Source organism: Triturus cristatus, chromosome 1_1 (genome assembly GCF_964204655.1).
Source record: "Triturus cristatus chromosome 1_1, aTriCri1.1, whole genome shotgun sequence".
Lineage (NCBI taxonomy): Eukaryota > Metazoa > Chordata > Amphibia > Caudata > Salamandridae > Triturus > Triturus cristatus.
In genome coordinates, this window is record NC_140579.1 from 1,025,082,051 (window position 1) to 1,025,094,945 (window position 12,895).

The 12,895-nt window shown below is 51.1% G+C and overlaps 1 protein-coding gene across 1 annotated transcript in view; it reads right to left on the minus strand.

The window, feature by feature from the left end:
• Nucleotides 1-419: 419 nt before the first annotated feature.
• Nucleotides 420-12,895, minus strand: part of LOC146871475 (uncharacterized) — a 32,533-nt gene continuing 20,057 nt past the window's right edge. The window contains exons 3-5 of the mRNA XM_085651081.1: nt 9,513-9,575; nt 2,832-3,100; nt 420-2,083 (exon numbers count right to left, since the gene is read on the minus strand). Of these exons, the coding sequence (XP_085507207.1) occupies nt 2,035-2,083; nt 2,832-3,100; nt 9,513-9,575 (381 nt within the window). The 3' untranslated portion in view covers nt 420-2,034. The remainder of the gene's footprint in view (nt 2,084-2,831; nt 3,101-9,512; nt 9,576-12,895) is intronic.

Here is a 12,895-nt window from a genome sequence, read left to right on the forward strand (position 1 = left end):
AGGAAGAACACACATACATGATGACACTGGCCAGCCTGCCTGCAATACTGTGTGCAGAAACCCACTCTGTGCTGGCAGTGCCCCCCAACCTGACATGTGTACAATATAGCCAACAAGAACAAATCAAGTAAATGACAACTGCTATCCATTGTAAATTGACACCATTGCCCCACAAGTATCTGGGCCAGGAAGAACTGAAGACCCCGTCACCCCTGAAGAAAAGAGAGTAAGTGAGCCCAAACATTGACTATGTTGAAGTGGCACACAGACCATGTGGCACAATAACCATATACACACAGCAAAATAACTTTATTCAGTATGGCCATGGCAGAGTGCAGAGTATGTCCATGAGAAGCTGCACAGGCAAGGGCAAAACAGCTAGGCCAGTGGCCAGGGCAGAGTGCAGAGTATGTCCAGGAGAAGCTGCACAGGCAAGGGCAAAACAGCAGTGAACAACAAGGCCAGGGCAGAGTGCAGAGTAGGTCCATGAGAAGCTGCACAGGCTAGGGCAAAACAGCAAGGCCAGTGGCCAGGGCAGAGTGTAGAGTAGGTCCATGAGAAGCTGCACAGGGAATGTGTGCGACTGTACCTTTCCATGGTTAGCAGCACAGTCAGTGGGTAACAATGTGCAGTACAGGCCTATGTGTGTGAGAGACAGGTGTGTGAGGGTGACCAACACTCAGACTTGGCTGTCAGACGGACTGGGAGCTGGCTGTGTCTCGGGGACTGTCGGGGCACTTGACCGGGGAGAGAGCGGAACAGCTGAGGTAGAGCTATCACTGGCTTGGCAAGCCAGAGGGCTCCTTGGACCAGGTGGTGTAGTGTCATGTGGAGGTGGAGTCATGCAGACAGGAGACACGGTGTGGCTAGGAGATTGTGGAGGGGTGTCTTTCCACTTCTTGGGGATGCTAAATGGCTTGACTGACTCTGGATCAATGGGAAGTGGTGTGGACACAACAGGAACACTCACCACCAAAGCTGCATCAGGTGCAGACGCTGGCACCCCCTCTGGTGATGTGCTGGACCCAGCGGAACGCTTTGCCTGGCTTCACCTCTGGCCCCCTTCCCCTATTAACTAGGTGTCACCCCTACAGTGCCCTCCTTCCCCCAATTCACTGGGCTTAGAATGGGAGTCGAGGTGGTGGTGAATATGCCTTGGAGCCCTTCCTAGGTGTACCCTTGGCATGCACCACCTCCTTGGTGGGCACAGACACTGTATGCTTCTCTTTGCACGATGTTTTAGGGGCAGGAGAGTCCTTGTATGGGGATGCCTCTGAGGCATGTGTGCCTGAGGTCTACTGCTTTGCTTTTTGTCCTCTGGTATCGCCTGACGGGCTTTTCTCTCTGCGCTCTGGGGTGGCTTTGGTCTTCTGTGGGGATGGTGTCTGCGCCCGGGACCGCTTGGGTTGCTGCTGCTGTGTGCTTCGTGTGCCATATCGTGACTTTGATGTATGTGGACCGTGGTCACTATCGTCAGACGTGGCCACTGCCAGGGGGGTGGACAAAGGGACCGGAGCTTGACTGTGAATATGTGCCTGTTGAAGGGCAGACGTCACTGTTGAGGACAAAGCCTGGACAGTCCGGTGCTGCCCACCCACGTCTGAATGTATGCCCTCCATGAAAACAACCACCTGGGCCAATTTTTTGTCGTGGTCAATGAAGGCATTGAGGAGAGCTGTTTGGCCTACACACAGCTGGCCCAAAAGGTCCACAGGCTCAGCACTGATGGCAGCAGGGGGGACAGGGGCATGGGCAGCGGTGTCAGGGGTGAAGGACACTCTTCCCCTCTTACTGAGGCGGACACGGGCAGCACCAGAGGAAGTGGCTGGGAGGGTGGGCACTGGCCGCTGTGTGGTGGAAGACGATGCAGAGTCCCCGTTCCCTGTGCCCGCCAACATGGATGCATCCCCGCCGGCATCAGATGATGTGGTGCTTTGCGTCTCGGGCTGGGATTCCTCCAACAGACTCCTGTCCCCCTCGGAGGCGCTGGTGACATCTGTGTCACTGGGCTCCTGTGCAGCTGTTGTGCTTGTTTCACTCCCACTGGTGTCCGTCTCTTGTCCCTCCGTGACCACAGGAGATGCTGCATGATAGAGAGAGATCTAGGGTCAGGTCAGTGGCAGCAGCAGAACAAACATATGCAAGCAATGCATGACAAAAGTTGACCAAATCTGCATGTTGCACACCACCCTGTGCAATCACATTGTGCCAACTTACTATATAGACTCAAGCAGTGCGTGGAAACTGGACACTCAGGCATGAGTGACTCATGTGATGACCACACAGCACAACACCCTGCTTGTGGCTCTGTTCAACCAGACACACAACTAGTTCTGAGCACACTTAGGGACACGATGGGGGCAGACTACTTGTTGCCAATGACAGATATGGATGGAACAGGAGGGGACAACACAGACTACAACATGACAGTCCACAACGGCCATTAGCCCATGCCAACCACCATGTTGTATTTTTGGGACAAAAGACTGGTGCACATTGTTGTCAGATGTCTAGGCCTCCCCAATCTGGGTGCATGCAATGGACGCATTGATGAAGGCACAGTCAGATTGGGCACACTGCCGTTCCCTCCCATGGGATTCCCAAGACTACTCCAATGCAGAAGAAAACTGAAGAGCACAACTCAGAATGCAATGTGAATGCACAGCATCCAAATCACCTTTGTAAGTACAGGTAGGGCAAATGCATGACACCGGCACCCAGCCCAGCAGCCACTGCATCACACTACCAACATCACATAGGCCAGCGCTGGAACAGGCTCTGTACACATGCAGCCACTCCCAGCAAAAGTCACCCTCCCCAAATGCTCACACCTGGCTTGCTGCTGATGCTCCTTCAAACGTGCATCCAGCTCAGGCTGTGTCACCGCCAAGTTGTGCCCCATTAGTGGTGTCATGCTGCGCCGTGCTAAACGCCCAGTGCGAGGAAGCAGCCCCAAGGTCATCTCTGTCACGTTCTTTGCCAGCTGGCTGATGTCGTCCCATCTCTTGTGGCAGTGGGTGCGCCGTCGGTTTGAGACCCCTAGAGCTCGCACCTTCGCCGCAATGGCCCTCCACACGGCCTTACGCTGGTGTCCCTTGAACTGCAGACATGGGAGACAAGAGGGGGAAATGATCAGTGACACTGTGTAGTGTACCGACATCTATCAGTATAGCAGCAAGATACAAACTCATCACATATCCAACGATATGTCTATCAGAGATTAGAGTACATCTCACATGGTACATCTGCAAGAGAATAGCTGATGTAAAAGCATGCAGGTGTGGTGGGGAACACAGTCCCTGCACATCTCACACACATGCAGGATGCCAGCACTGAAACACCTATGTAGCCTGCCCACATCTCCAGTCCATTGCTGGCTTGAGCAACACATACATCACGTCAACCTGTGTTTGGGGGTAGACTCACTGTGTCCAAGACTGTGCAGCCCTCAATGTCTCTGCCCTGTGAATAGATGACTGTGTCATTGATGTCACATTGAGGGAGAGGATCTCACAAATCCAAAACCCTCTTCATAGGGCCGGTCGTGTGCAATCTACAGTGCTGAGATGGCCCATAGCTGGAGTGCAATGTGAAAAGACTGATGTAATACTCTGTAAGTGAAGTGATGTGTCCTTGTCTTTGTGGGCGGGGACTGTGCTGGCCAGCTGGGCTCACACTGAGATGGACTACAGGGGCAAACACAGCCATTCAGCCAAGCAATCACTGTCCTGAATCCTGCATGAACAACCTTCTGCATCACAGTATGGCTGACAACACAACACAGGTCACTCATACATACATGTGCAGGCAGGCAAACCTGTGGCATTGGGTACACACACCTTTCCCCTGGAGACAGCATGTCAGGCAGTGCATGACATAACCCCACACTCCCAGGCACATACTGCATCAGTCCAACTACATGTGTGTCCCCCCTGCCCTAGCCCCTCACTGTTGAGGACTTACCATGACATTTGCGGCACCATATAGCCATGGATACTGTGTGAGCACCTCATCCACGAGGACCTCCAGCTCCTCGCTCGTGAAGGGACTGGCACGGATCTTCTCTGTCCTTGCCATCACTGTGGACATGAGACAACAGCGGCGGAATTGGGTGGTGAGGGGTCTCAGGCAGCAGTCCCTGGAGGCAGCAGCAGGTGAGGGGTCTCAGGCAGCAGTACCTGGAGACAGCAGCAGGTGAGGGGTCTCAGGCAGCAGTCCCTGGAGGCAGCAGCAGGTCAGGGGTCTCTGGCAATCAATCAATCAAATAATTTGTAAAGCGCACTACATACCCGCAAGGGTTTCAAGGGGCTGAGGGTGGGGAGTAGGGGGGGTGCTGTTGCTACTGGTCGAACAGCCAGGTCTTGAGTCGTCTCCTGAAGGTTAGGTCTTCGGTTTGTCGTAGGTTGAGGGGGAGAGTGTTCCAGGTCTTGGCGGCATGGTGGGAGAAGGATCTGCCTCCGGCTGTGGATCTACGGATGCGTGGGACGGTAGCCAGGGAGAGGTCTGCGGAGTGGAGTTTCCTGTTGGGTATGTAGAAGGAGAGTCGACTGTTGAGGTAGGCTGGGCTGGTCTTGTGGAGTGCCTTGTGTGCGTGGATCAGGAGCTTGAAGGAGATTCTTTTGTCGACAGGGAGCCAGTGCAGGTTCCTCAGGTGGGGGGTGATGTGGTCGCGGCGCGGGATGTCGAGGATCAGGCGTGCAGAAGCATTCTAGATTCTTTGCAGTCTGTTGATGAGCTTGGTTGGGGCTCCGGCGTAGAGGGCGTTTCCGTAGTCGAGCCTGCTGCTGACTAGGGCCTGGGTTACTGTTTTCCTTGTGTCTGTCGGGATCCATCTGTAGATCTTGCGGAGCATACGGAGGGTGTTCAAGCAGGTGGAGGAGACAGCGTTGACTTGTTTGGTCATGGTGAGTTTCGAGTCGAGTCTGACTCCCAGGTTGCGTGCGTGGTTGGTACATGCGGGGGGTGTCCCCAGCGATGCAAGCCACCAGGAGTCGTCCCAAGCTGAGGGGTTGGGCCAGAGGATGAGGATCTCCGTCTTGTCTGTGTTCTGCTTAAGGCGGCTATCCTCCATCCAGTCGGCAACGGCCTTCATTCCCTGGTGGAGGTTGGATTTGGCGGTGAGGGGGTCCTTGGTGAGGGAGAGGATCAGTTGCGTGTCGTCGGCGTAGGAGATTATGTTGAGGTTGTGATGTTGGGCGATGCGTGCGAGAGGCGCTATGTAGACGTTGAACAGTGTCGGGCTGAGGGAGGATCCCTGCGGGACGCCCCAGATGATCTCGGAGGTTTCGGATCGGAACGGGGGAGGCGTACTCTCTGGGTTCTGCCGGAGAGGAAGGAGGAGGTCCAGTCCAGGGCCTTGTCTCGGATTCCTGTGTCGTGGAGTCGTGTGCGTAGTGTGCGGTGGCAGAGGGTGTCGAAGGCGGCAGAGAGGTCCAGAAGGATGAGGGCCGCCGTCTCGCCGATGTCCAGTAGGATCCTGATGTCGTTTGTGGCAGCGATGAGGGCGGTCTCAGTGCTGTGGTTGCTGTGGAATCCTGACTGGGAGGAGTCCAGGATGCTGTTGTCTTCGAGGAAGCGGGCGAGCTGGATGTTGACTATCTTCTCGACGACCTTAGCTGGGAACGGAAGCAGGGAGATGGGCCGGAAGTTTTTGAGTTCGCTCGAGTCCGCCTTGGGTTTTTTCAGTAGGGCGTTGATCTCGGCGTGTTTCCAGCTCTCAGGGAAGGTCACGGTCTCGAAGGAGAGGTTGATGATGTTGCGCAGGTGGGGTGCGATGGAGCTGCCGGTTTTGTTGAAGATGTGGTGTGGAAAAGGGTCAGACGGCGAGCCGGAGTGGATTGTGCCCATGGTCTTGATTGTGTCTTCGATGCTCACGTTGGCCCAGGTTGTCAGGGGGTCGTGGTCGGTGGGGTGTGGTGGGTCCGGCGTGTTGGGGCCTGTTAGGGTCGTCCGGGGGTTGAAGCTGTCGTGGATGTCGGCGATCTTGCGGTGGAAGAAGGTGGCGAGGAAGTCGCACAGTGCTTGCGACGGCGGGATGTCGTTGCTGTTGGAGCTGGGGTTGGAGAGTTCCTTCACGACTTTGAAGAGCTCCTTGCTGTTGTGTGCGTTGGTGTTGAGGCGATCTTTGAAGGAGATCCTCTTGGCGGTCCTGATGAGGTGGTGGTGGTTGCGGATGGCGTCTTTGTGGGCTGCGCGGCTGCCCGGCGACTTCTCGCTGTGCCATATGTTCTCCAACTTCTGGCAGGTGCGCTTTGACGCTAGGAGTTCCGGGGTGAACCAGTTGGCTCTCTTGCTGGTGTCTCGGGGGGTTTGTTTTTTCAGCAGGGCTAAGGTGTTGGCGCAGTCATCCATCCATCGTCTAAGGGTGCCTGCATCATCATCGGGGTTGGTCGGTGGGTTGAGTGCGAGGTTTGTCTGTAGTTGTACTTCGGTGATTTTGCCCCAGCAGCGACGGGGGATCTGTAGGGTGCGGTGATGTGCGACTGGTTTCCGGAAGGTGAAGTGGATGCAGTGGTGGTCGGTCCAGATGGAATCGGAGACGTGGCTGAAGGAGACGTGGGGGCTTGAGAAGATGGTGTCGATCGTATGTCCGGCGATGTGGGTCGGCGTCGTGATGAGCTGTTACAGTCCGAGGTTGGCGAGGTTGTCTATCAGGGTGGAGGAGTTGCTGTCATTGTTGTTCCCCAGATGGAAGTTCAGGTCTCCGAGGAGGATGTAGTCGGTGGAGGTCAGTGCGTGCGCGCTGATGAAGTCGGCGATGGCGTCGCAGAATTGTGGTTGGGGTCTGGGTGGTCTGTAGACAAGGGTGCCTCTTAGGGTGGCCTTGGGGTCCGTGTGGATCTGGAAGTGCATGTGTTCGGCGGTGCTGAGAGTGTTGTCGGTGTTTGTTGAGACCCTGATGGTCTTCTTGTGGACGATGGTGATTCCTCCTCCTTGCGGTCTCTGCGGGCGATCTTGTATCCGTCGGGGATGGCTATGGTGATGTCTGGAGAGGAGGCTTCGTTCATCCAGGTCTCGGTCAGGAAGGCGACGTCTGGTGATGCGGTGTCGAGTAGGTCCCAGAGCTTGATGGCGTGTTTGCGTGCGGAGCGGGTGTTGATCAGGATGCATCGAGCTGGTTGTGTTCTGTCGTGGCGGGTGTCTCTGCGTCTTTGATGCAGGAGAAGCTGCAGTTCCGGCAGGCGAAGGGACCGTGGGTGCGCTTCGGGGCGGCCCTGCAGCAGGTGAGGGTCCGTCCTGGGTTGAGAGCGATGAGAGTGCTGGCGTCGTATCAGAGGCGGTCTTCATGGCTGGTGCGGGGGCCAGGGGTTCTGGCGCTGGGTGCGGTCCAGGCGCGGACGGGCACAGACTGGCTTGCCTTAGGCACGCCTGCTGCGTGCGGCCGCCATTTAAGGGGAGGTGGGAGGGAGGAGCAGCTGGAAGGCGGGAGGCAGGGGGCAGAGAATGGGCACGGAGGGGGGCAGGGCCGCAGGGGATGCAGAGGCGGGAACAGGAGCAGCGAGGGGGGTGAGCAGGCACAACAGGGGGCATGGGGTACAGAAGGAACAAGCATTGGCATAGCCAATAGGTCTCGCTTTTGGGTCCTTCTAAGTATTTAGTTATGCAGCACAATATCCTTGGTGCAACCACATCAACTGTTGCGTGGCTAAACACTTATAAGGTCCCAAAGGTGAGACCTATTGGCTATGCCAATGCTTGGTGTGGTTGTGTGTGTGTGTGTGGTTGAGTGTGTGTGGTTGTGTGTGTATGGTTGTGTGTGTGTGTGGTTGTGGGTGCAGTTGTGTGTGTGGATGTGGGTGCGGTTGTGTGTGTGGTTGTGGGTGCGGTTGTGGGGGTGTGTGTGGATGTGTGGTTGGGTGTGGTTGTGTGTGTGTGTGGTTGTGTGCGTGTGTGTGTGTGTGTGCGCGCGCGCGCGCATGTGTGTGTGTGTATATCTCAAAAAGGTGTCTACTCGGAGATAGTGCTCAAACAGCTTGACAGAGTACACACTGTCGGAGTTTGGGTGATTCAACTGCCCTCCCTATTTAGAGTGGGTGGTCAAATGGCCAGTTTTTATTGGCAGAGAAGGACAATATGCTTTTTTAAATGACGCCCACACAACAGTAAACCAAAAAGAATTGACTAATGTTCATCAGTATAAGTCTACCATCCGTGAAAATGACGCCATGACAGCGCTTCCTGCCAATGACTAATGATGTCCACTGTTCCGGCGGATAACTCTACATGCAAAGGCCAGGTACTCTATCACAGCAACGGAGTATTTTACTTTATTGCCCTGATTCAACTCAAACTGCACTCTAGATCTGGTCCTTAATTCCCCCTTTAAAAGAAATTTGTTTTTGGAAAATTGCAATTTTTTAAAAACATTGTTTCCAAGCTCACATTTTTTCCTTTACTTGCAAGATTGTTCTAAATTTCTAAGTGCTTTTTTATTGTACCCCGTGCCTTCCTTCATCCACTCCCTCTTTTCATAAATCTTGCTTACAGTAATGTCATATGTACATTCACTTTTGTTTTGCATTTCTGAAATTTTCTAACTCATTCAAACTCACAAGTGCGAGACAATATTGTGTTTTTGAGAACTGGATGCCCTCTGCTTGCTGATTTTTTTTGGCATTTGTGAGTTTGCTGAATTCTATACGTGTTTTACAATTTTTCTGAAGGGGCACTTGCCTACCTCTCCTTTATTGCCGACAACTTATCATATCCCTCTACTCTATGGAACTTTAATCCTCAGTGCAAAACTCTCAAACATGGACACATTTATAAATCTCAAGATGGCAGAAAAAAATAAGTAAAGTTCTTTATCAGCTCCTCACATTTCATAAAAACGTAAATGTAGAACTGATAGAACTCATGTTGTGAGTGGGTGGCAAAGACATCTCTAAAATGTAACCATTTAAAGCTGCCTCGGACCTTTTTCGAATGCAAATATCTCGAAAACACCTTGAAAGGATTTCTGAGTAAAAGGCCTAGCTTCATTTTTGATTTAAATCCATAACCCAGTTGTTGATGTGCCAGACCGCAACATTTCCCATGAGAACTGAAATATAAAATGAATCTTTTTTGAGCTTCACTTAACTTTTTTGACTGCAGGGACCTGCATGAAAATTCACATTACAAAACGTAGCCAATTGCAGGAGGGGAGCAGCAGAGTTTGAGTAGATTCCTCAAAATGACCCCTAAGTTGTGACGTAACAAATGTAAAGTGCAGCTAAAAAAAAAATACAGGAAAAATGATAGAATGAAAAAATGGTGCTCGACGAGGATGAAAAAATATCCCAAAACTTCGTCAAATTCATTCAAAGTTAATGAAGAATCTTCAAGACAAGCAAAATATTGCTCACTGCACTGGACAGGCTCACTCCGTCAATACACGCAAAAACGGAAACGCTGTTCAACTTCTCATCGATCACAGTCCTGCTTTAGGTCTAGTTTAAACATTTATTCATCTTTTTCTTGTTATTGGTGGAAATCTTAATTTTGCATCAAATTGTTTAAAAGGTACTCACGTTTGCAGGATACAGTGGGCGTCCGCCGGTGGCGATCACAATGTTATTTGCAGTAATTCTAGTCTGTGAATAAAAAAAATGGTGCCAATGAGAAGACAAAACTTAAAAGGTCCTGTGGGCGATATATCTGGAAACAAGATACCAAAAGAATTTCTGCAGGCTTGGTGCATTGACTGGTTTCATCAACACACTCCAGAAAGGACAATGTTTTCACAGTAAAACCTGCACAAGGGAACAAAGAACCCTCTGGATTTACCACCTCTCTTCTGCAGTCCATGATTCTGGCATCAGGCCTACACACAAGAAGGATTTGTCCAGGAAGCATGTGTGTGATGTAAGAAAGACCATACCATGGTGGGATCTTTGGAGAGAGTCAAGACTGCAGTCTGGATCCGAGGTGTTCCCTGTACCACAACCAGCCCTCGTTTACATCGCTGTCGGCAGTCTTTGCACATGGGCCGAGGAGTCCTGGCATGGGACTATCCACGCTCACGGGTGGCGACGCCATGGTGAGTGTAGATCTAAAGACTAATGGTTGGAGGGGAGTATAAAGGGAGCATGGGTCAATTTTGCCAGGATGTACATTTCTAGCGATACAGAATGTAATACCAAGGTGTATCAATCGGGCACATTTAATGAGCACTATTTTTAACACACCTTAAACAGAGCAAGGCCAGGATAGCAAAGTACAAGGAATTCTCACCAGCAGAGTACCATTTTAAGCAGAGCACCGCACAAATGTACTGCATTTTAATTTCTTGCAAGCAGTCTAACAGGAAGCAACCCCTCCCAAAAATCTGGGAGATGAGGCAAGGCGGAGAGCTTCATCTGATGTGAACATCTAGAGGCCAGGCTGTTCAAAAGCCACAGCACTGCCACACAGATGCAGGAGCCATAGCCCTTCGTAGAGATGGCACCGCTGCTGAGGGAGTGTCAGAGGATGTAATCCCTCCAATGTTACATGCACAAGATCAATCTGTGGAGTTCAATGAGATGTAAACGATACCTGTGCCTTCACTAAAGGCCAGCGCAGAATGTGAAGATGCAGAAATAACATCATATTATCTTCAATCTCGAGACGGGGCTCTAGAGTGATCTGATTGCCTTTAAGGAGCCCCAGGTGGGATACAGTCTTGTAGCGTGGGTTTTACATCCTCACTGATACTACGACCAACAGTCCATCACAGGGAGATTGGGGTTATTTTTGGAAGGATCTAGATGATGCTGCCACCAGAATTGAGCATGCTTTACATCATCGCTGTCAAGGAGCCCTTCTTAGGTCATCAAAGTGCACAAAATTAAACTTTTGCCATCGGTAGAACTTGAACCATATCTAAAACAAAAAGCGAGTGAATATGAGATAGCAGAGACGAAGGAGAAAGGCTCTGGTCTTGGCCCCACTGTGTAGCCGCCATCTTTGTAGCATCCTTTAAATGCCCAGATTATAAATCATTATTACAGTGATGCTGGGTAATTCAAAAGGCAGGAGTGCAGGGGGCAGCTGGGCACAATAGGTCAAAATACTGCAGATTATGCTGCTTCGGGTCATTTAAAAAAACAGCCAGCCATACAACAGTATTCTAAACTCCAAAGTCTCAAAATATGGTATGCAAACTATTTGTTAAAGGTTCCTCGACAGGTCTGTCCACTGGTTTGGCTTTTTAAATTCGCTCCGCATGCACATTTTACCAACACGTTCAGAGTCCAGATCAGTGTGTAAATCTTTAACAAAGCTCCCTGGAGAAGTGTGCGGGAGAGCTGGTGAAGGTTAACTCTATTACTAGCCTTTCAATGTGGCGCTCGTGTTATTATGCTTAAAAAACAACAGAAGTCCCGGTCTGGGATAAAATGCTGACGTGGTCCCCGGAAAGAGGCCGACTGCAGGAACAGCAGCAGGGTTTAGAGATCAGTGCAGGAGGCACATGTGCATAGAGTGCGTCTAGGTTAGAAGCATTTACACAGGCCTGGGTGATCCTGAAAACGTGGCAGGATTACAGCCCGCCCGGGGCTGCTGGCAGCAGGCTTAGGGGGTGTGACTTTCAGACGGGCAGCAGCAAAAGAAGTCACCTTGGGAGGGGTAAACGGGACGTTCACAGGGCTATCAAGGAAATCCTCCTTGGGGAGAGCGTTTAAAAAGCACTTAATCCTATTTCATTAGAGGATGGTATTGACATAGGAAGCAAACAGACCAGAGCCAGCTTACAGTGCCACGGCTTTAAGGAGCCTTACTGGACAATAAGCCTTGGGCACAAATGCTCTCGCCTTGGAGGCTAAAAACTCTCAGTAAAAGTCACTATTTGTGTTACGAGACATTCAAACCCTGTCTGTGTGTACCTCAACGTTTTTGTTAACTACACTAGCTATTGGTAGTCTGCATGGTTAAATTAACCAGCCAACTAAACAAGATTTCGCTCTGTTTGCTCTGTTGCTAATTTTCCCATTTCACTGTAGATTAGACAGACACTTTTTTGTTTCTCAATATGGCAGAATTCAGCGGCTTGGCATACGATGATTCCATCTACCAATCTATATTGGATAATACACCCAGCATCTTAGACAATGCTTTTGCTTTACCAGGCACCAATATTGGGAGCCAGATACTGTCCTTGAAAAAATCACACACACGGACAACGATACATGGCGCAATCATGGCTGAATATTTACGGGGCAATTGTGCCCCCTCAGGCCTAATTGTTACCAACGCCCCTCGCCTGTTCTTACAAGACAAAAGATTTTTGAAACACTGGTCCCTCATAGCGTGGCGCTGCACGCGCGATTGGCTCATCTTAATAATCAGTACAGCCAAGCGCGTTGCAGACACCATCCTTCTTGAGATACAGGTTTTGGAGGCCCAAATTAAGGTTACTGTTACAGCTACTCTCTTTAAAAAAAAACAAGATGAGGTGAATAAAAGTAACAAAGAACTGAAAGATTCAATACTGATCTCTAAGATTGAAAAGTTCAAAAAATACCTAGCCAAATTCAAGCATGAGGTGATATATCCTTACACCAGTGACACCTATACTCCACCTGAGTTTAACAAAAAAGGACGTCGCTATGGGTCTACTTATTCAGGGAGCAGTTCTGATGACGACATCAATGAGACTGAAGGCCCAGAATTGAACAGGCCACAATATAGGGGACGCGGCAACAGAAGGAACTGGAGGGGACAGTATACACCCCATTTCCAACAATGGTGGCCCCCAACACCTTGGGGATACCCTCCTCCCCCTCAGCCTTTTCAGCCTTTTCCACCTAATCCCTTCCCAATGCATCAACAGGACCTCAGTTACCAGCCTTTTTTAGGGTCTGGCCAAGGGAGGCCCAGAGGAAGAAGAAGAGGACGACAGTCACAGGTACACTGGAACCTGCCGACATCAATG